At 43.7% G+C, this 23329-nt stretch overlaps 1 protein-coding gene across 1 annotated transcript; it reads right to left on the bottom strand.

Moving 5' to 3' along the window:
- Nucleotides 1-3835: 3835 nt before the first annotated feature.
- Nucleotides 3836-8443, bottom strand: LOC119317457 (calcium-dependent protein kinase 5-like). The gene is made up of 7 exons (XM_037591917.1): nt 7406-8443; nt 6887-7030; nt 6633-6785; nt 6050-6165; nt 5486-5653; nt 4550-4774; nt 3836-4127 (listed from the first exon to the last, which is right to left on the bottom strand). Exons 1-7 carry the CDS (start codon nt 8142-8144, stop codon nt 4020-4022), a joined length of 1653 nt encoding a protein of 550 aa, XP_037447814.1. The 5' UTR covers nt 8145-8443; the 3' UTR covers nt 3836-4019.
- Between the last annotated feature and the right edge of the window lie 14886 nt (nt 8444-23329).

Raw genomic sequence — 23329 nt, 5'->3', positions numbered from 1 at the left:
GAATGGACACTTCTATTCCATGTTTATTCTTCAAATTGGCTATTATGGTCTAGACTGGTGTGTTTATGTCTGCCCTCAACTGTTCCTCACACTCATGTGCCGACCATCTTGCAGTCACTTTGGTGCTCTCTCCTACAACAGCACAGTTGTGGTACAAGTTCATCTTCTTACAAAATGTTTTCTCATGTGCAATTTGAGAAGCAGCAATGAAAAAAAGGACAGTCTTCTGTACTGCAAACTGCAATAACTCTATCTGAGCAGTTTCTATGAAAAGAGTAGTTCCTATTTTGTGAGATGTGAAATGTAAGAAGTGCTCTCCTGAATTGCTGGACATCTATGAAACAAAGTTTCTTCACAAATTGTTCTTGTGGGTTCTCCCTCTTCTCATCATACCAAACCCTAGGCTTCTGCTTTCTGGCCCTGCTCTTCCTATCATTTGGTTGCCTCATTGTTGGAAGCTGAGCACCATCATTATCATCCTGACTTAAGTCACCTGGGTTGCTCTCCTCATCAGATGAAGGTATCCAATCTTGCTCTATGATTTTGTCAAGACTTGCTTGTGATCTGGTTGTTGGCCCCTTCCTCTGGCTTCCTCTTGTGCTACTGCTTCCTCCTGCACTACTTCCTCCTATAGTGCTTCCTCCTCTCCTACCCTCCTCAGCTTGCTCATCATGTCCTACCTCCTCCTCTCATGATTCATGCTCCAACTCCTCCTCATCTGCTTCATAAAGCTCTTTTACATCAGTGTCTCCTTCAAAGTGATTGAGAGGATCAGCTCTATGCCTCTTCATTGCCTCCAGCCTAGCTATTATGTCTTCATCTTCTAAAATCTCATTGTCACTATCACTATCAGTGAACTCTTCAGCAAGCAGCTCTGGAAGTTTTCTCTTTGCTGCCTTGTACTTCTCTTTTTGTTTCTTATTGGTCCTAAACTTTTCAATCTCTTCATTCCTCTTCTGCTCCATCATCTGCTCAATCTTCTCTTAATCTTGGTCTGTCTTCATGAAGTACTCATGCCTCTCATTACCATAGTCCAATGCAAACTCTAGTTCACTTGGACCCTTAAGCTTCAAACATGAAATCTCATGGGTGTTCATGACCTACACATGCTGTGGTTGGGGCTTCACTGGACCGGGGAAAAGAACTCCTGAAGTATCTACCTCATAGACAAGTGGTACACCTAATTCAGACAAAGGGGCTTGCTCTTCATAAACATGACCAATGTTCAGGTCAGCTGGTGTGGGTGCATCACTTCTCATAACTATAATGTTAACAACATTATTTCCCTTACTATATATGCCATCCAACATTTCTTCCACCTTGTCATCATCAGTTAATTCTTCCATTCCTGAAACCCCAACTCCTGGATCTCTGACATAATACATATAATCTCTTGAACTAAAGCCTTCCAACTCTATTAGTGCAATAAGATTCCAGTATGTTATGTATGATAAGCAAATGGTTCTTTCCAAATTATCTCTATCAAAGAAATGGAACCTCACTTCCCATTCTTCATCATCCAACCTAGTTCATTTAACATAGTTGTTAACATTCAGATAAAACTAGTGTTGAACAATATAGATAAAATTTAGTCAAACCTAGTGTTAAACAATTTAGTTAAAATTCAGCTAAATCTCATTTACAACTGACTACTGAGCCATTATGCTCAAAACTAGTGTGCAATTGCAGTTAAAACTACTGAGCAATTAAGTTAAAAACAACTTAGTTAGCATGACTGAGCAGTTCAAATTCAGTTAAGTTAAAACTATTGTTATAGTTAAGTTAAAAACAACTTAGTTAGCATGACTGAGCAGTTCAAATTCAGTTATGTTAAACTAGTGTTACAGTTAAGTTAAAACAACTTAGTTAGCAAGACTGAGCAGTGCAGATTCAGTTATGTTAAACTAGTGCTGCAGTTAACTTAAAAACAACTTAGTTAGCATGACTGACATGTGCAATTATGTTAAACTACTGACCAGTTCAAATTTGCACTCCAAACCATTACTGTAACCCAATAATCCTAACCAAATACCTACTATGTACCTAGAACCCAAACATTACAGATAAAATTCAGTTAGCATGACTCAATAATTAAGGGCAAGCTAATTTGCAGTTCACCACCATTACTGTAACCCAATAATCCAAACCAAATACCTACAACATAATCCCCAACTCTGTACTTGTCCTAGAACCCTAACCCTAGAATCCAGATCGGGGAAACAGGGAAACACTGAGGAGGGGGGAGGATGGATGGCTTACACCACACCGCCGAAGGAGGATGCAAAGTGCTGGCTGCCCGTCGGATTTGCCTTCACCACCTTGGCAAATGCCCTAGCCACCGCGTACTGTGGGTCCAGGGATTAGGGAGGAGGCACCGCCTGAGAAGGATTCGAGCTCCCGCAGAGCTCGAGTGGATCTCCATCACCACCAGCATTGCCAGCGGAAGCGTCGCCGCCGCCACCGACGCCGCCGCCAGGTTTCGCCATTGAAGACCAAGGGAGAGCAGAGGAGCGAGTGAGGGAGAACTGGAGTGGGGGCGGCGCGGTCGGCCCGACCGATGCGAGCCGACCAAGTCGTCTCGACCAGACGGCGTCGTTTGAGGTCCGTTATGCCACGTAGGAGGAAACCAGGCCCAAGCTATCGGAAACGCACTCAAACGAAGCAAATCGGTCGATCAGTGCACACTGCAAAAAGTTTACTGAATGTGCGGTGTTTTTTGCAAATGATTAGCGACCCCGTGGTTTTCCGCAATCGGTGCCCCAAATGTGGTGGTTTTTTGCAATTCACTCCCTTCAGTTCAGAAGTTCAAACATCCGTGAAGAGTGACTGGTCACTCATTAAATATCCACTTCCACAACCGGGTATCAAATCCATACAACCACATGCATCTACATTATCCCACACGTAGCATCCGACTACTACATCAATACATACCATCGGCCTATTAAAAATTGGCATGTCCTACATACTATCTATGGAGAAAGATCATCCACGGCTGCTTTTACCCTTGCCGGTGCCCTTGGCATCTTTGTCACGGTGCTCGAAGACACAAAATGGATCAAGCCAAATCTGCTCATCGTCGGAGCTGCCCAACCAGTCATTGTCCTCCTTCTCCTCTTTGGGGGCGGGGGAGGGGGGTCCGGCCATGGCACGGACCGCCCTCCCGCACCCTTTGTTTCGCACGGCAGGCACACTAGTCCCTACAACACTCATACACCTCTGCACCGAAGATGGGGCGGCAAAAGGACCTCACCGCGTCCGGCAAGGCAGAAGGTACGTGCCTCGAGCCTCCAGCCCCGACGGATCCAAGCGCCAGTTGCGCCGACGCAATGGATTCCAGCCGGATCAACTCCAAACTCGGTCGGCCACACTCCTCCCGTGAGCGGCGGACAACCATCGCCTCCTCGTCCCCGCATGAGATGATGTCCCAGAGAAGGCCGAAGATCACCGGAACAGAGATTTGGGGCCAAGTGGAGTGGACCAGCTAGGGTTTGACCAAGTGGAGTGGATTGGCTAGGTTTGATCCAGGATGCAGATACGGGACGAATATATGTTGTGTCAGCTGGGCCAGCATGGACCAAATCCGACGTGTCAAACGCGCCCGAGCGCGTCCGGGCCTCCCCATATCCTCCCTAAATTTGGGTAGGATGTGAGGGGTGCCAGTCAGCCCAACATATAGAGCCAGTATGAGAAGACCGTCTAGGTCGGGATTTTGTGACTTGCCAGTGACCCGGCCGTCCGCCCGGACGTATAGGGATACAATACTTGAACATGATGAACCAAACTAAACTCTGAATGAAACATTGCAGAAATAAAAAAACATTGCAGAAATCAATAGAAACAAAAAAGGAATATATGAACATTTCATTCCCAGTTCACAAAAGATATAGGAGATTTCCCCCATACATTTCATGGACGAAATAGCAGGAGTTAGATTTAGAGGACCACCAATTAGAATGCCCACACGTACAACTGGCAGCGTACAAAAAATTGCAGGCAGTGTCCCGTATAGCAGAGTCTCATTCAGTCATGCTTATATTCAGGCTGTTTCTCATTGTTCTCCTCCCAACTCCCATATTGCCCTTTGTCATCATGGCAACAAACTCTCCGTAATCAATGCGACCGTCCTAGAGAACAAGAGACAGACAAGCGCAATTAGACCAAAGCTCTATTGCAAACAAGCAGCAACACATCAAAGTTCAAAGGTTCTACAGTGACAAATTAGTGAGATGTACTTGTCTATCATTGCACCATATGGTATCATTTGGCGAGCATCTATGCCCCAAGTTACATCTGTAGACATTTTCAATAGAGAGCTTTTGAAGGTTTATGCACCCAGGCGTTACAGTCTTGTTTTAGGAACTAGGACTAGGATAGCTATAGCATGTAGCACAATTTAAAGGCCATAGATACTCCAGCTGCTTATAATTCAGCATATACCTACCCTACTACATGTGTGAGTTATAACAAACTAATAGAAACATATGCAATCTAATTTAACATTAAAAGTATTATAAGTGTACGGCACTATAAGCTTCATTTTACTTACATTATCCTGGTCAGCTTCGATTATGACGTCATCAAGAAAAGCATCTGGCATGTTATGCTCTTTGCAAGCTTGCTGGAGCTCGTCCACTGTAATGTAACCACTACCATCCTTGTCAAAATAAGAAAAGGCTGCCACAAGATGTTCCTCTCGCTCTAGTTTATTGAGATGCAATGTAGCAGCAATGAATTCTATATAATCGATGGTTCCACTGTTGTCCACATCCGCCTGAAGTTATTCAAATGAAACCAAATAACATGTAAGACCATAAGTTACTCCTTTTAGGAGTGATGATTCTAAAATCCTGCATCATAAAACATATGCTCGGTATGAAAGAGGGGCAGTAACGAAACAGACAAGAAAGTTGTGGTGCCAGGAGCTAGGACCTGTAGTTTAAGTACCTTAAACTTGTAGGGACTAATGCGTAAAATCTGAAGAGCTAAATGAGTTTTTGAAAAAGCTTTGGAGTCGAGCACCGGCTAAGACAAAACTGAACTGAAGTTGCACCATAGGCACATAAGCACATTTTCCATGGAAATAAAATGATTGAGTATTCTAAGTAAAATACGTTTCAGCTGTAGATCACAAAGACAGACGGGGTAAACATAAAGTAAGAAAAGTGTGTTAAATTTCGAAGTCCTGGAATAGATCAGTTAAACGAACTAGTTTCAATATAAAGATATTTATATCCAATTCATTCAAGCTGAGAATAGTCTCACACAAGCTGCAAACCATCATAAAACTGGGGAAGCAGAATAATTTAATGGCATTGCATGTTTCCTACTCAGCTGACAGGCCCACAAATACCAAGTGGCCAAAGCTTATGGCCCTTTCATAGTCAGAAGCTAAGATGCCTCATAGAAGAACTAAAAACAAAAGGAAAGGTACTTAAGCTAGCAAGTCCAAGCGAGCATTGTTACTGATGTTCAGCCAACTTACCGCTTCCATAAGATCACGAATCTCAGTATCTTTTAGTGTTGAACCATACTTTCGCATGCCTTCTTTCAGCTCATCATATGTAATTGCACCGCTATTGTCTGTGTCCATTGCCTCAAACATTTCTTTTAATCCTGCAATCTCCTCCTCTGAAAGGCTCTCAGCAATTACCTGAATAAATGGAAATCCTTTGTTAATACAAAACCAAGCAATTGTGCCACATAAGATAAAACAAAATGAAATGCAAAAAGAGTCGCACGACTAGATTACTAATTGTACACTAGACAAAGTAGTTATCTTGAGTAAATAGCAGACTGGTAATTCGGGGGTAACGTCAGTACATTATTTGTTGAATATAGTGTCACAATAAGTCAACAGAAGACAAGAGAATCCAATTGATTTCTTTAAAACATACATCAGTAGAAACACTAATAAAGGATATTTGTGATGATAAAGTTAACACAAAATGAGAAAAAGCAATGAACATTATAACGACTATAAAGCAAATGGACATAACTTCACTGCTGCACATGGTTAATTACTATAGGATCAGCTAAAGGTACGTACTCGCAAAGCCATCTTCTTTAACTTATTCATTGCTGAGAACTGCTTAATGCGAGAAAGGACAGCTGGATCAAGTGGACGATCAGGAGCAACTCCATGATCACAAATCCAAGGGTGACCTGAACAAGTAAGAAAAAGATTATTTTACATGTTTATTACACAATTGTACATGTATTGTACATATATATTGCTCTGTTTTTTACATACTAAATGGTTTGTTTTCCCCTTTTAAACAAGCATGAGATGAACTAATACTCCTTCTGTATCAAAATATAAGACGTCTTTTTGACACTATCATAGTGTCAAAAGGCGTCTTATATTTTGATACGGATTTTTGACACTATCATAGTGTCAAAAGGCGTCTTATATTTTGATACGGAGGGACTAGATAATAACAGGTACATATCTGAGAACAATCCCATACAGATTAAAGTTCGAAATTCCCAACTGCAAGAGTTTAGAAATTGAGGTTTCCATGAGGCATTACGAGATGGCCACACTGCTCAGAACAGGTATCAGAACAACATATTCACCCAAGGACCTGAATTAAGAAACAAGATCTGGAGTCCTGGTGGAAGTAACTAACATAGAACTTCATGTGCTGTTAGACGCTCTGCGGGGCGAGGATTCAACATTCTCATTATGAGATCCTTTGCACTATCAGAAATAACAGGCCAGGGATCACTATCAAAATCAATAACGCCTTTCAATACTGCATCAAATATTCCTTGCTGAGTCTCTGCAATAAGTACATTCAGAAAATCAGCCTAGAGCAGTAGTAAAAAGCTAGAAAGGAGTTCTAGTATTAATCAGAGTTAACAATCAAACATAATGCTCTACCTGCCCAAAATGGTGGTACACCACTTAGTAGTATGTAAAGAATTACACCAGCTGTCCATACATCAGCTTCTGGCCCATAACGTTTGCGCAACACTTCTGGAGCTACATAGTAAGGGCTTCCGACAACATCAGTGAAAACTTGACCTGAAAAAAATAAAACAGCATAAGGAATTGTTCATAAGATAATTCTGAATAAAATGAATATAATAAGTGGTCCATAAGATGCACATTACTCCTAACAAAGTGAACATATAGGACAAGAGATAGTAGGGTAGGAACAGGGGTGGAGTTTAAAGTGGCTCCTATTTGTTGCATCTGAAAACCACCTTAGAAGCTGTTAATGATGAAGTTAAAAGATAACCCTGATTTTTTTTAACACAGTAACACTGAATTGTAATTTTTGCCTCCATAGTAGTATATCTTGTGGGTGGTTGTGATCTCAATTCCACCAACGAAACATTTGGGTTCCGCAGCAGCGGAAGGAAGTTAAATTTTGTTGCCTTGCCTGAAGTGACTCACCGGGCTTGAAGAAGACGGAGAGGCCGAAGTCGATGGCCTTAAGCGACATGTCGTCATCCTTGTTGGCCAGCAAGAAGTTTTCAGGTTTGAGATCCCTGTGGATGACCCCGAGCGAGTGGCACGCCTCGACAACTCCTACAACGATGCGCGTGAGCTCGGCCGCCTTGCGCTCGCTGTAATGCCCCCGCTGTATGATGCGGTCGAAGAGCTCGCCGCCGCCACAGAGCTCCATGACGATGTGGACGTAGACCTGGTCCTCGTAGGCGCCCTTGATGGCGACGACGTTCCGGTGGCCGGCGAGGTGGTGCATGATCTGGATCTCGCGGCGCACATCCTCGACATCCTCCTTGGTGATGAGCTTGCGCTTGCCGATGGACTTGCAGGCGTAGTCCGCCCCGGTGGCGCGGTCGGTGCAGAGGTAGGTGGTGCCGAACTGGCCCTGCCCGAGCTTGCGGCCGAGCAGGTAGTGGTCGTGGAGGCTCGGGGTGGGGTGGCCGAGCACGTTGGCCGTCAGCTCCGCGGGGGCGAGCGAGCCCCGGCGCATGCCGGCAGCGGGGGGCGGGGCGGCCGCGTCGGCCACGGCCGCCGGGCGCGAGGGCCGCTTGCCCGGCGGCGAGTCGGCATCGGCATCGGCGGCGGCGGCGGCGACGGGCGCGTAGCCCGAGTCGTGGCGCTCCGGCGCGCCGCGGAAGCTGGAGAAGTACTTGGATCTAAAGGTGACGCCGCACGTGTTGCCCATCACACGGCCGCGGGAGGCGACCTCTCTCGCATCTACCTGAGGCTCCGACGGGGTCAAGGCTGGCTAGGCTAGGGGCGGAGGCGTCGCGGCGCGGCTTGGCTCGGACAGGGAGCGTTGCGGCGCGGCCGATGGAGCTGAAATGGGCGGAGGCCGCGAGGGTGAGACTTGTTGCGGCCTCGGGACTCCGGAGTGAGCTGGAGGCGGCGGCGACTTCACGGCGGCTTCGCGGTCACGTTTGCGGAAAGCGAAGCGAAGGTTGCGGCGGCCTGGCTCTGCTGCGTTTCCGTTGATTCCGGGCGGAAAGAACGCACGGACTGGATATACAATTTGGCATTTGTCTGGGTGCCCCGCCACTGGCCACGGATGCAAAGATCCAGTCGTGCAGGAAATGTTGGCTAGTATTTTTTTAGGGACAAAAAATGCTGGCTAGTTTTCTCCCACAAAAATAATAATTTCCTCTTTCTTTCTTTTTTCTTGTTTTTGCAAACAGAAGCCTTCAGAGAGGGCTAAACATATTCATAGGCAACTAAGACAGTGTAGGCAGAGAGGCTTCCTCGTGGGAAAGAGATGGCCTCCGAAGCCATTTTGGAGTTACTTTTAGTTTTAGAAGCTTTGTTGCATACGGGCATCTCCAACCGTACCCCAAAAACAGACATGTCCGGAAGAGTCCGCGGACAGTGATATGAAAGCCAGCCATCCAATCCTAAACATCAAACATTCGGACATGTTTCAAAAGGAATTTGAACAGACCGGGCCTCTGGTCCCAATTGTTCAGAAATTTGATATTATGTTCAAAAAATAAAAATGTGTAGAAATTTGGAAATATGCTCATGTTTTCAAAAACATTTAGAATTTTGAAAATACGTTTGCATTTTCAAAAAAATTCCAATTTCAAAAAATGACAAGGATTTCAAAAAAATGGTCCAAATTTTTTTAAAAAGTATACAAACTTTAAAATTGTTTGCGCTTTTCAAAAGTTCACTTTTTAATAAGAAAATCTTGATACTTTGAAGAAAAAACCCGACTAAAACCCAATTGCTACAGAGCATCTAACTGTCTAGTGTCCAACTGGACTGTCCTAGGTAGCAGCGCTTTGTGTGGGTGGCTGGTATTTGGACGCACAGAGCATCTAATAGGAGCTCCCACGAACACCGCAAAAAAAAAAGGAGCTCCCACGCGGCATAGGAGGTGTCCTAGATTGTTTTTTTCTTCCTTTTCTTGAGTGAGGAATTTTTTTTTAATCGGAGCTCTCCTTTTTTTTAGGAGGTCTCCTGGTTTTGTGTACTTTTTTTTTAGAAATTCCTGGTTTTGTGTACATTTTTTTGAGTGGTTGGTTTTGTGTACATTGGCTTGCGTTGTTGGGAAAAACGAAAAATGTAGGACCGGTCGGGCCGACTGGTGCTGTGGTCATAAGGCCGTGTTGTTGTATGCCTGGTTTGGACTGGACCAAAAGTCCGGGTGCTCCTGTTCGGCGATTTAAGCGCCAGCATCATCGCTCGCACGCGCCGCCTAGTGGGCCGGCCCAGCAACTTGCTGAAATGAAAACGTGAAGAAAAAAGTTCCAGCAAAGCTGCGAGAACAAGGAATCGAAATTAGCACCACGATATGGACGTCCTGCTGCATTAACCACTAAATAAACTAACTTGGTGTTGTTGTTTGCTATAAGGAATAAGTACTATTTGACCCTTTCTGTGCTGCATATAACATACAATATACCCACAGTAAATTACTTCAAAAAAAGAAAATGAAAAACCTGAAAAATAATTCACCAAAAATAGGGAAAACCACGAACTTGAAAATTTTCAAAATTCTGGAAAAAGTCCGTCAACTTTCACAAAAATGCTCACCTATTTTCAGATGTAGTTCATCCTTTTTTCAAATAAAAACGTTAATTTATTTGAAAATAAGTTCAATGATTTTGAAAAACAGTTCATTCATTTCAAAAAATAGTTCACAAAATTTCAAAAAAGTTCAGCAATTTTTTTAAAAAGAATCATCGATTATAAAAAATGGTTCATCATTTTTGAATAAAAACGATCACAAATTGGGGAAAAAATTGATTTGAAAATAATTTCATCGCTTTTGAAAAATAGTTCACAAATTTGAGAAAGAGTTCAGCGATTTTGAAAAAAAAAGTTAATTGATTTTGAAAAAAAGGTTCATCAATTTTGAGAAACAAGTTTGCATATTTGAAAACAACTAATTGACTTTGCAAAAAGAAGTTCATCATATTTCAAAATTCGTTCATCAAACTTGAAAAAAGTTCATCGAATTTGAAAAAGTACATAGATTTTGGGAAAATTCCATTCCATTTGAAAAAAGTTCATCATTTTGTAAAAAAAGATCATCAAATTTGAAAAACATCAATTTTGCAAAAAAGTTCATCAAACTCAAAAAAGTTCGTCAAACTTCAAATGAAGTTCATCGATTCCGAAAAAAGGTTCACAAATTTTAAAAAGAGTTCATTGATTTTTTTTTAAAATCCAAAAATTGAGAAAAGTACACACATTTGTAAAAGAAAAAGGAAACAAAAAAGAAAGAAAGAAAAAGATAAGAAAAGGAAAAGGAAAAAACTAAGAAAATCATACCCAAAATGAGAAAACCGATCATAATCTCGAGAAATAATAGAAGGAGAAAAATGAATAAGTTGTCACATGTGGTGGTTTGTCCCTAGTGGTTGCTACGTTGAAAAAGAGAAGGAAAGCAACTGGGCCGGCCCAAATCGCGGCAGGGGGTGTGCGTTGCAGGCGCCCGTTAGCAAAATGATATTATTCGTCGAGTGGGCAATGGCACCACAGCACAAGTGAGTCTATTCTCAATATATCACTATGTACAAGGCAAGTGGACGGTTTATGGGCTTGGGCGGAGGATCCTCGTGGTCTTTTCTCTGTATCTTCGGCGTACAGGATGATATCCCGCATAAGGCGAGCATGGAGGCATGGTTAGAGGGAGGACAGAATGTGTCCAATGATGCAATCGAGAAGAAGGGGTGGTCCTCTATATGGTCCATGCAAGTCCCGTCAAAGCTCAAAGTGTTCACCTGGCACCTCGTGCAACACTCCTTGCCGACGAGCGACGTACTACACTATCATAACATGTCACCAACTCATGTTTGTGCACTTTGTAGAGCAGAAGACAGTTGACGGCATGCATTACTGGACTGCATTATGTCAAGAAGTGTTTGGGCTTTGTACAAGGAGGACATGGTACAACACATGTGTTTGAACTGAGACGATAGTGAAGGAAATATGCCCTAGAGGCAATAATAAAGTTGTTATTTATATTTCCTTATATCATGATAAATGTTTATTATTCATGCTAGAATTGTATTAACCGGAAATTTAGTATATGTGTGAATACATAGACAAACAGAGTGTCACTAGTATGCCTCTACTTGACTAGCTCGTTGAATCAAAGATGGTTAAGTTTCCTAGCCATAGACATGAGTTGTCATTTGATTAACGGGATCACATCATTAGAGAATGATGTGATTGACTTGACCCATTCCGTTAGCTTAGCACTTGATCGTTTATTATGTTGCTATTGCTTTTTCATGACTTATACATGTTCCTATGACTATGAGATTATGCAACTCCCGAATACCGGAGGAACACTTTGTGTGCTATCAAACGTCACACAGTAACTGGGTGATTATAAAGTTGCTCTACAGGTGTCTCCGATGGTGTTTGTTGAGTTGGCATAGATCAAGATTAGGATTTGTCACTCCGATTGTCAGAGAGGTATCTCTGGGCCCTCTTGATAATGCACATCACTATAAGCCTTGCAAGCAATGTGACTAATGATTTAGTTGCGGGATGATGCATTACAGAACGAGTAAAGAGACTTGCCGATAACGAGATTGATACCGGCGATCGAATCTCAGGCAAGTAACATACCGATGAAAAAGGGAACAACGTATGTTGTTATGCGGTTTGGCCGATAAAGATCTTCGTAGAATATGTAGGAGCCAATATGAACATCCAGGTTCCGCTATTGGTTATTGACCGGAAACGTGTCTCGGTCATGTCTACATAGTTTCTGAACCCGTAGGGTCCGCACGCTTAACATTCGGTGACGATCGGTATTATGAGTTTATGATTTTTGATGTACCGAAGATAGTTTAGAGTCCCGGATATGATCACGGACATGACGAGGAGTCTCAAAATGGTGGGGACATAAAGATTGATATATTGAATGACTATATTCGGACACCGGATGAGTTCTGGGGGTCACCAGATAATTATCGGAGTGTCGGGGGGTTATCGGAACCCCCGGGAGAACTAATGGGCCTACATGGGCCTAGTGAGAGAGAGAGGGGAGGGGCCATAGGGCTATCCCCCCTTGGGAGTCCGAATTGGACAAGGAGGGGGGGCGGCGCCCCCTCTTTCCCTCCCTCTCCTTCCTTCCTCCTCCCACCTCCTAGTTGGACTAGGAAAGGGGGGGTCCTACTCCTACTAGGAGGAGGACTCCTCCCCCTCCTTGGCGCGCCCCAAGGACGGCCGACCTCCCCCTTGCTCCTTTATATACAGGGGCAGGGGGCACCCTAGAACACACAACAGACATTGATCTCTTAGCCGTGTGCGGTGCCCCCCCTCCACCATAATCCACCTCAGTTATATTGTTGCAGTGCTTAGGCGAAGCCCTGTGCCGGTAGCTTCATCATCACCGTCATCACGCCGTCGTGCTAACAAAGCTCTCCCTCGACACTCTGCTGGATCGTGAGTTTGTGGGATGTCACCGAGCCAAACGTGTGCAGATCGCGGAGGTGCCATATTTTCGGTACTAGGATTGGTCGATCGTGAAGACGTACGACTACATCAACCGCGTTGTCATAACGCTTCCGCTTACGGTCTACGAGGGTACGTGGACAACACTCTCCCATCTCGTTGCTATGCATCACCATGATCTTGCGTGTGCGTAGGATTTTTTTTGAAATTACTGTGTTCCCCAACAGGCATCCGAGCCAAGTTTATGCGTAGATGTTATATGCATGAGTAGAACACAAAGGAGTTGTGGGTGTGGGTATATACATATTGCTTGCCGTCACTAGTTGATTCTTGATTCAGCGGTATTGTTGGATGAAGCGGCCCAGACCGACATTACGCGTGCGCTTACGCGAGTCTGGTTCTATCGACGTGCTCGCACACAGGTGGCTGGTGGGTGTCAGTTTCTCCAACTTTAGTTGAATCAGATTCAATGAACAGGGTTCTTTCTGAAGATCAAAAAGCAATCACTATACGGCGTTGTGGTTTTTGATGCATAGGTAAGAACGGTTTTTGCTCAGCCCCTAGCAGCCACGTAAAACTTGCAACAACAAAGTAGAGGACGTCTAACTTGTTTTTGCAGGACATGTTGTGATGTGATATGGTCAAGACATGATGCTAAATTTTATTGTATGAGATGATCATGTTTTGTAACACGGTTGAGGGAGTCCTGGATTAGGGGGTCTCCGGACAGCCGGACTATATCCTTTGGCCGGACTGTTGGACTATGAAGATACAAGATTGAAGACTTCGTCTCGTGTCCGGATGGGACTCTACTTGGCGTGGAAGGCAAGCTAGGCAATACGGATATGTATATCTCCTCCTTTGTAACCGACCTTGTGTAACCCTAACCCCCTCCGGTGTCTATATAAACTGGAGGGTTTTAGTCCGTAGGACAACATACAATCATACCATAGGCTAGCTTCTAGGGTTTAGCCTCTCCGATCTCGTGGTAGATCTGAAAGAAATATGCCCTAGAGGCAATAATAAAGTTATTATTTATTTCCTTATTTCATGATAAATGTTTATTGTTCATGCTAGAATTGTATTAACCGGAAACATAATACATGTGTGAATACATAGACAAACACAGTGTCACTAGTATGCCTCTACTTGACTAGCTCGTTGATCAAAGATGGTTATGTTTCCTAACCATAGACATGAGTTGTCATTTGATTAACGGGGTCACATCATTAGGAGAATGATGTGATTGACTTGACCCATTCCGTTAGCTTAGCACTTGATCGTTTAGTTTGTTGCTATTGCTTTCTTCATGACTTATACATGTTCCTATGACTATGAGATTATGCAGCTCCCGTTTACCGGAGGAACACTTTGTGTGCCACCAAACGTCACAACGTAACTGGGTGATTATAAAGGTGCTCTACAGGTGTCTCCAAAGGTACTTGTTGGGTTGGCGTATTTTGAGATTAGGATTTGTCACTCCGATTGTCGGAGAGGTATCTCTGGGCCCACTCAGCAATGCACATCACTATAAGCCTTGCAAGCATTGCAACTAATGAGTTAGTTGCGGGATGATGTATTACAGAACGAGTAAAGAGACTTGCCGGTAATGAGATTGAACTAGGTATTGAGATACCGACGATCGAATCTCGGGCAAGTAACATACCGATGACAAAGGGAACAACGTATGTTGTTATGCGGTCTGACCGATAAAGATCTTCGTAGAATATGTAGGAGCCAATATGGGCATCCAGGTCCCGCTATTGGTTATTGACCAGAGAGGTGTTAGGGTCATGTCTACATAGTTCTCGAACCCATACGGTCCGCACGCTTAACGTTCGTTGACAATATAGTACTATATGAGTTATGTATGTTGATGACCGAATGTTGTTCGGAGTCCGGGATGAGACCACGGACATGACGAGGAACTCCGGAATGGTCCGGAGATAAAGTTTGATATATGGGATAGTAGTGTTTGATCTCCAGAAGGGTTACGGATTCACCAGAAGGGGTTCCGGATGTTTCCCGAAATGTTTGGGCACAAGAACACTTTATCTGGGCCAAAGGGGAAAGCCCACGAGGCTTTTGGAAAGTGCAAAAGGAAGTTTTGCGGAGACCAGAGGCTAGACGCCAGGAACCCTGGCGTCTAGGGGTTAGACGCCGGGAACCCTGGTGTCTAGCCCTGGAGTCCGAGAAGGACTCTTGCCTTTTGGGTGAAACCGACTTTGAGGAGGCTTTTACTCCAAGTTTCAACCCCAGGGCTCAACATATAAATAGAGGGGTAGGGCTAGCACCAAAGACACATCAAGAAACACCAAGCCGTGTGTCGGCAACCCCGTCCCCTCTAGTTTATCCTCCGTCATAGTTTTCGTAGTGCTTAGGCGAAGCCCTGCGGAGATTGTTCTTCACCAACACCGTCACCACGCCGTCGTGCTGCCGGAACTCATCTACTACTTCGCCCCTCTTGCTGGATCGAGAAGGCGAGGACGTCACCGAGCCGAACGTGTGCAGAGCTCGGAGGTGCCGTGCTTTCGGTACTTGGATCGGTCGGACGTGAAGACGTACGACTACATCAACCGCGTTGATATAACGCTTCCGTGAACGGTCTACGAGGGTACGTAGACAACACTCTCCCCTCTCGTTGCTATGCATCACCATGATCTTGCGTGTGCGTAGGAAATTTTTTGAAATTACTACATTCCCCAATAGTGGCATCCAAGCCTAGGTTTTATGCATTGATGTTATATGCACGAGTAGAACACAAGTGAGTTGTGGGCGATATAAGTCATACTGCTTACCAGCATGTCATACTTTGGTTCGGCGGTATTGTTGGATGAAGCGGCCCGGACCGACATTACGCGTACGCTTACGCGAGACTAGTTCTACCGACGTGCTTTGCACACAGGTGGCTGGTGGGTGTTAGTTTCTCCAACTTTAGTTGAACCAAGTGTGGCTACGCCCGGTCCTTGCGAAGGTTAAAACAGCACCAACTTGACAAACTATCGTTGTGGTTTTGATGCGTAGGTAAGAACGGTTCTTGCTAAGCCCAGTAGCAGCCACGTAAAACTTGCAACAACAAAGTAGAGGACATCTAACTTGTTTTTGCAGGGCATGTTGTGATGTGATATGGTCAAGACATGATGCTAAATTTTATTGTATAAGATGATCATGTTTTGTAACCGAGTTATCGGCAACTGGCAGGAGCCATATGGTTGTCGCTTTATTGTATGCAATGCAATTGCGCTGTAATTCTTTACTTTATCACTAAGCGGTAGCAATAGTCGTGGAAGCATAAGATTGGCGAGACGACAACGATGCTACGATGGTGATCAAGGTGTCGCGCCAGTGACGATGGTGATCATGACGATGCTTCGGAGATGGAGATCACAAGCACAAGATGATGATGGCCATATCATATCACTTATATTGATTGCATGTGATGTTTATCTTTTATGCATCTTATCTTGCTTTGATTGACGATAGCATTATAAGATGATCTCTCACTAAATTTCAAGATAAAAGTGTTCTCCCTGAGTATGCACTGTTGCCAAAGTTCGTCGTGCCCAGACACCATGTGATGATCGGGTGTGATAAGCTCTACATCCATCTACAACGGGTGCAAGCCAGTTTTGCACACGCAGAATACTCAGGTTAAACTTGACGAGCCTAGCATATGCAGATATGGCCTCGGAACACTGAGACCGAAAGGTCGAGCGTGAATCATATAGTAGATATGATCAACATAATGATGTTCACCATTGAAAGCTACTCCATTTCACGTGATGATCGGTTATGGTTTAGTTGATTTGGATCACGTGATCACTTAGATGATTAGAGGGATGTCTATCTAAGTGGGAGTTCTTAAGTAATATGATTAATTGAACTTTAATTTATCATGAACTTAGTCCTGGTAGTATTAGCATATCTATGGTGTAGATCAATAGCTCGCGATGTTGCTCCCCGTTTAATTTTTATATGTTCCTAGAGAAAACTAAGTTGAAAAATGTTAGTAGCAATGATACGGATTGGATCCGTGATCTGAGGATTTTCCTCATTGCTGCATAGAAGAATTATGTCCTTAATGCACCGCTAGGTGACAAACCTATTGCAGGAGCAGATGCGGATGTTATGAACGTTTGGCTAGCTCAATATGATGACTACTTGATAGTTTAGTGCACCATGCTTAAACGGCTTAGAATCGGGACTTCAAAGACGTTTTGAACGTCATGGACCATATGAGATGTTCCAGGAGTTGAAGTTAATATTTCAAGTAAATACCCGAGTTGAGAGTTATGAAGTCTCCAACAAGTTCTATAGCTAAAAGATGGAGGAGAGTAGCTCAAGCAGTGAGCATGTGCTCAGATTGTCTGGGTACTACAATCGCTTGAATCAAGTGGTAGTTAATCTTCCAGATAAAATAGTGATTGACAGAATTCTCTAGTCACCATCACCAAGTTAGTAGAACTTCGTGATGAACTATGATATGCAAGGGATAACAGAAACAATTCCCAAGCTCTTCGTGATGCTGAAATCGACGAAGGTAGAAATCAAGAAAAACATCAAGTGTTGATGGTTGACGAGACCACTAGTTTCAAGAAAACAGCAAAGGGAAGAAGGGGAACTTCAAGAAGAACGGCAAGCGAGTTGCTGCTCAAGTGAAGAAGCCCAAGTATGGACCTAAGCCTGAGACTGAGTGCTTCTACTGCAAAGGGACTGGTCACTGGAAGCGGAACTACCCCAAATAATTGGCGAATAAGAAAGATGGCAAAGTGAACATATGTATATTTGATATACATGTTATTGATGTGTATTTTACTAGTGTTTATAGCAACCCCTCAGTATTTGATACTAATTCAGTTGCTAAGAATAGTAACTCGAAATGGGAGTTGTAGAATGAACAGAGACTAGTTAAGGGTGAAGTGACGATGTGTATTGGAAATGGTTCCAAGATTGATATGATCATCATCGCACACTCCCTATACTTTAGGGATTAGTGTTAAACCTAAAATAAATGTTATTTAGTGTTTGCGTTGAGCATAAATATGATTGGATCATGTTTATTGCAATACGGTTAGTCATGTAAGTTAGAGAATAATTGTTGTTATGTTTACATGAATAAAACCTTCTATGGTCATACACCCAATGAAAATGGTTTGTTGGATCTCGATCGTAGTGATACACATTTTCATAATATTGAAGCCAAAAGATGCAAAGTTAATAATGATTGTGCAACTTATTTATGGCACTGCCATTTAGGTCATATTGGTGTAAAGCACATGAAGAAAATCCATGCTGATGGGCTTTTGGAATCACTTGTTTATGAATCAGTTGATGCTTGCGAACCATGCCTCATGGGCAAGATGACTAAGACTCCGTTCTCCGGAACAATGGAATGAGCAACAGATTTGTTCGAAATCATACATACTGATGTATGTGGTCCGATGAATATTGAGGCTCACGGCATGTATCATTCTTTTCTGATCTTCACATATGATTTGAGCAGATATGAGTATATCTACTTGATGAAACACAAGTCTGAAACATTTGAAAAGTTTAAAGAATTTCAGAGTGAAGTGGAGAATCATCGTAAAAAAATAAAAGTTTCTACGATATGATCGCAGAAGTAAAATATTTGAGTTACGAGTTTGGCCTTCAGTTAAAACAATGTGAAATAGTTTCACTACTCACGCCACCTGGAACACCACAGTGTAATGGTGTGTCCGAACGTCATAACCGTACTTTATAAGATATGGTGCGATCTATGATGTCTCTTACCGATCTACCACTATCGTTTTGGGGTTATGCATTAGAGACAGTTGCATTCACGTTAAATAGGGCACCATCTAAACCCGTTGAGACGACACCGTATGAACTATGGTTTGGCAAGAAACCTAAGTTGTTGTTTCTTAAAGTTTGAGGTTGCAATGCTTATGTGAAAAAGTTTCAACCTGATAAGCTCAAACCCAAATCGGAGAAGTGCGTCTTCATAGGATACCCAAAAGAAAATGTTGGGTACACCTTCTATCACAGATCCGAAGGCAAGTTATTCATTGCTTTGAATGGATCCTTTCTAGAGAAGGAGTTTCTCTCGAAAGAAGTGAGTGGGAGGAAAGTAGAACTTGATGAGGTAACTGTACCTGCTCCCTTATTGGAAAGTAGTTCATCATAGAAATCTTTTTCTGTGACTACTACACTAATTAGTGAGGAAGCTAATGATGATGATCATGTAACTTCAGATCAAGTTACTACCGAACCTCGTAGGTAAACCAAAATGAGATCCGCACCAGAGTGGTACCGTAATCCTGTTCTGGAGGTCATGTTACTTGACCATGATGAGCCTACGAACTATGAGGAGGCGATGATGAGCCCAGATTCCGCGAAATGGCTTGAGGCCATGAAATCTGAGATGAGATCCATGTATGAGAACAAAGTATGGGCTTTGATTGACTTGCTCAATGATCGGCGAGCCATTGAGATTAAATGGATCTTCAAGAGGAAGACGGACTCTGATAGTAGTGTTACTATCTACAAAGCTAGAATTGACGCAAAAAGGTTTTCGACAAGTTCAAGGTGTTGACTAGGATGAGAGTTTCTTACTCGTATCTATGCTTAAGTCTGTCCGAATCATGTTAGCAATTGCCGCATTTTATGAAATCTGGCAAATGGATAAACAAAACTGCATTCCTTAATGGATTTATTAAAGAAGAGTTGTATATGATGCATCCAGAAAGGTTTTGTTAATCCTAAAGGTGCTAAGGAAATATGCAAGCTCCAGCGATCCATCTATGGACTGATGCAAGCATCTCGGAGTTGGAATATACGCTTTGATAAGTTGATCAAAGCATATAGTTTTATACAGACTTGCGGTGAAGCCTGTATTTACAAGAAAGTGAGTGGGAGCACTACGGCATTTCTGATAAGTACATGTGAATGACATATTGCTGATCGGAGATAATGTAGAACTATTCTGCAAAGCATAAAGGAATGTTTGAAAGGAGTTTTTCAAAGAAAGACCTCAGTGAAGCTGCTTACATATTAAGCATCAAGATCTATAGAGATAGATCAAGACGCTTGATAAGTTTTTTCAATGAGTACATACCTTGACAAGATTTTGAAATAGTTCAAAATGGAACAGTCAAAGAAAGAGTTCTTGCCTGTGTTACAAGGTGTGAAATTGAGTAAGACTCAAAGCCCGACCACGGCAGAAGATACAAAGAGAATGAAAGTCATTCCCTATGGCTCAGCCATAGGTTCTATAAAGTATGCCATGTTGTGTACTAGATCTATTGTATACCCTACACTGTTTTTGGCAAGGGAGTACAATAGTGATCTAGGAGTAGATCACTGGACATCGGTCAAAATTATCCTTAGTGGAATAAGGATATGTTTCTCGATTATGGAGGTGACAAAAGGTTCGTCGTAAAGAGTTACGTCGATTCAAGCTTTGACACCGATCTGGATGACTCTAAGTCTCGATCTAGATACATATTGAAAGTGGGGGAAATTAGCTAGAGTAGCTCCGTGCAGAGCATTGTTGACATAGAAATTTGCAAGATACATGCGGATCTGATGTTGCAGACCCGTTGACTAAACTTCTCTCACAAGCAAAACATGATCACACCTTAGTACTCTTTGGGTGTTAATCACATAGCGATGTGAACTAGACTATTGACTCTAGTAAACCCTTTGGGTGTTAGTCACATGACAATGTGAACTATGGGTGTTAATCACATGGTGATGTGAAATATTGATGTTAAATCACATGGCGATGTGATCTAGATTATTGACTCTAGTGCAAGTGGGAGACTGAAGAATATGCCCTAGAGGCAATAATAAAGTTATTATTTATTTCCTTATTTCATGATAAATGTTTATTATTCATGCTAGAATTGTATTAACTGGAAACATAATACATGTGTGAATACATAGACAAACACAGTGTCACTAGTATGCCTCTACTTGACTAGCTCGTTGATCAAAGATGGTTATGTTTCCTAACCATAGACATGAGTTGTCATTTGATTAACGGGGTCACATCATTAGGAGAATGATGTGATTGACTTGACCCATTCCGTTAGCTTAGCACTTGATCGTTTAGTTTGTTGCTATTGCTTTCTTCATGACTTATACATGTTCCTATGACTATGAGATTATGCAGCTCCCGTTTACCGGAGGAACACTTTGTGTGCCACCAAACGTCACAATGTAACTAGGTGATTATAAAGGTGCTCTACAGGTGTCTCCAAAGGTACTTGTTGGGTTGGCGTATTTCAAGATTAGGATTTGTCACTCTGATTGTCGGAGAGGTATCTCTGGGCCCACTCAGTAATGCACATCACTATAAGCCTTGCAAGCATTGCAACTAATGAGTTAGTTGCGGGATGATGTATTACAGAACGAGTAAAGAGACTTGCCGGTAACGAGATTGAACTAGGTATTGAGATACCAACGATCAAATCTCGGGCAAGTAACATACCGATGACAAAGGGAACAACGTATGTTGTTATGCGGTCTGACCGATAAAGATCTTCGTAGAATATGTAGGAGCCAATATGGGCATCCAGGTCCCGCTATTGGTTATTGACCAGAGAGGTGTCTCGGTCATGTCTACATAGTTCTCGAACCCGTAGGGTCCGCACGCTTAACGTTCGTTGACGATATAGTACTATATGAGTTATGTATGTTGATGACCGAATGTTGTTCGGAGTCCGGGATGAGATCACGGACATGACGAGGAACTCCGAAATGGTCCAGAGATAAAGTTTGATATATGGGATAGTAGTGTTTGATCTCCGGAAGGGTTCCGGAATTCACCGGAAGGGGTTCCAGATGTTTCCCGAAATGTTTGGGCACGAGAACACTTTATCTGGGCCAAAGGGGAAAGCCCACGAGGCTTTTGGAAAGTGCAAAAGGAAGTTTTGTGGAGACCAGAGGCTAGACGCCAGGAACCCTGGCGTCTAGCCCTGGAGTCCGAGAAGGACTCTTCCCTTTCGAGTGAAACCGACTTTGAGGAGGCTTTTACTCCAAGTTTCGACCCGAGGGCTCAACATATAAATAGAGGGGTAGGGCTAGCACCAATGACACATCAAGAAACACCAAGCCGTGTGCTGGCAACCCCGTCCCCTCTAGTTTATCCTCCGTCATAGTTTTCGTAGTGCTTAGGTGAAGCCCTGTGGAGATTGTTCTTCACCAACACCGTCACCACGCCGTCGTGCTGCCGGAACTCATCTACTACTTCGCCCCTCTTGTTGGATCGAGAAGGCGAGGACGTCACCGAGCCGAACGTGTGTAGAACTCGGAGGTGTCGTGCTTTCGGTACTTGGATCGGTCGGATGTGAAGACGTACGACTACATCAACCGCGCTGATAATGCTTCCGCGAACGGTCTACGAGGGTACGTAGACAACACTCTCCCCTCTCGTTGCTATGCATCACCATGATCTTGCGTGTGCGTAGGAATTTTTTTGAAATTACTACGTTCCCCAACAAGATCAACTCTTTTAATACTCATAGCATCAAGAATAAATCAATCAGGACGTAGGATTTTACCTCCATCAAGAGGGCCCGAACCTGGGTAAAACATCGTTTTCCCTGCCTCCTATTACCATCCGCCTTAGACGCACAGTTCGGGACCCCCTACCCGAGATCCGCCAGTTTTGACACTGACATTGGTGCTTTCATTGAGAGTTCCTCTGTGTCGTCGCTGTTAGGCTTGATGGCTCCAACTATCATCGATAGCGATGCAGTCCAGGGTGAGACTTTTCTCCCCGGACAGATCTTTGTGTTCGGCGGCTTCGCACTATGGGCCAACTCGCTTGGCCATTTGGAGCAGATCGAAAGTTACGCCCCTGGCCATCAGGTCAGGTTTGGAAGCTTAAATTACACGGCCGATATCCGCGGAGACTTGATCTTCGACGGATTCGATCCCCTGCCTTGTACGCCACACGGTCACGATGAGTACGAATTAGCTCTACCATCGGACTGTATTCAGGAGATCGCACCGGCGGCCGCTCCGAGCCTCAATTCGGAACCAGTTGCGCCATCCATGGACGGGTGGATAGACCCCATCACGGAGGCTGTATCCTCAGCGGCGATCGAGCCGAATATCGACCTTACCCTTCACGAGAGCCATGCTGCCAAACTGCCAGATCCTTCTCCGGCCATGGACTCCGAACCGCCTGCGCCCGTTCCTATCGAATCTGATTGGGCGGCGATCATGGAGTTTACCTCCGAGGATATTTTTCAGCACTCACCCTTCGGCGACTTACTGAACTCATTAAGCTCTCTCTCCTTGTCAGGAGGATCCTGGCCGAACTATGTCCGGCAGGATTGGGATGTGGATGACGAAGAAATTCGCCGCCCACCCACCACCCACTTAGTAGCCACTGTCGATGACTTAACTGACATGCTCAACTTCGACTCCTAAGGCATCGACGGTATGAACGACGATGCGGGAGGC

The sequence above is a fragment of the Triticum dicoccoides genome, chromosome 6A, assembly GCF_002162155.2.
Source record: "Triticum dicoccoides isolate Atlit2015 ecotype Zavitan chromosome 6A, WEW_v2.0, whole genome shotgun sequence".
Taxonomy (NCBI): domain Eukaryota; kingdom Viridiplantae; phylum Streptophyta; class Magnoliopsida; order Poales; family Poaceae; genus Triticum; species Triticum dicoccoides.
The sequence above is the reverse complement of the archived record's forward strand: the minus strand, read 5'-3'. Positions and strand labels throughout refer to the sequence as shown.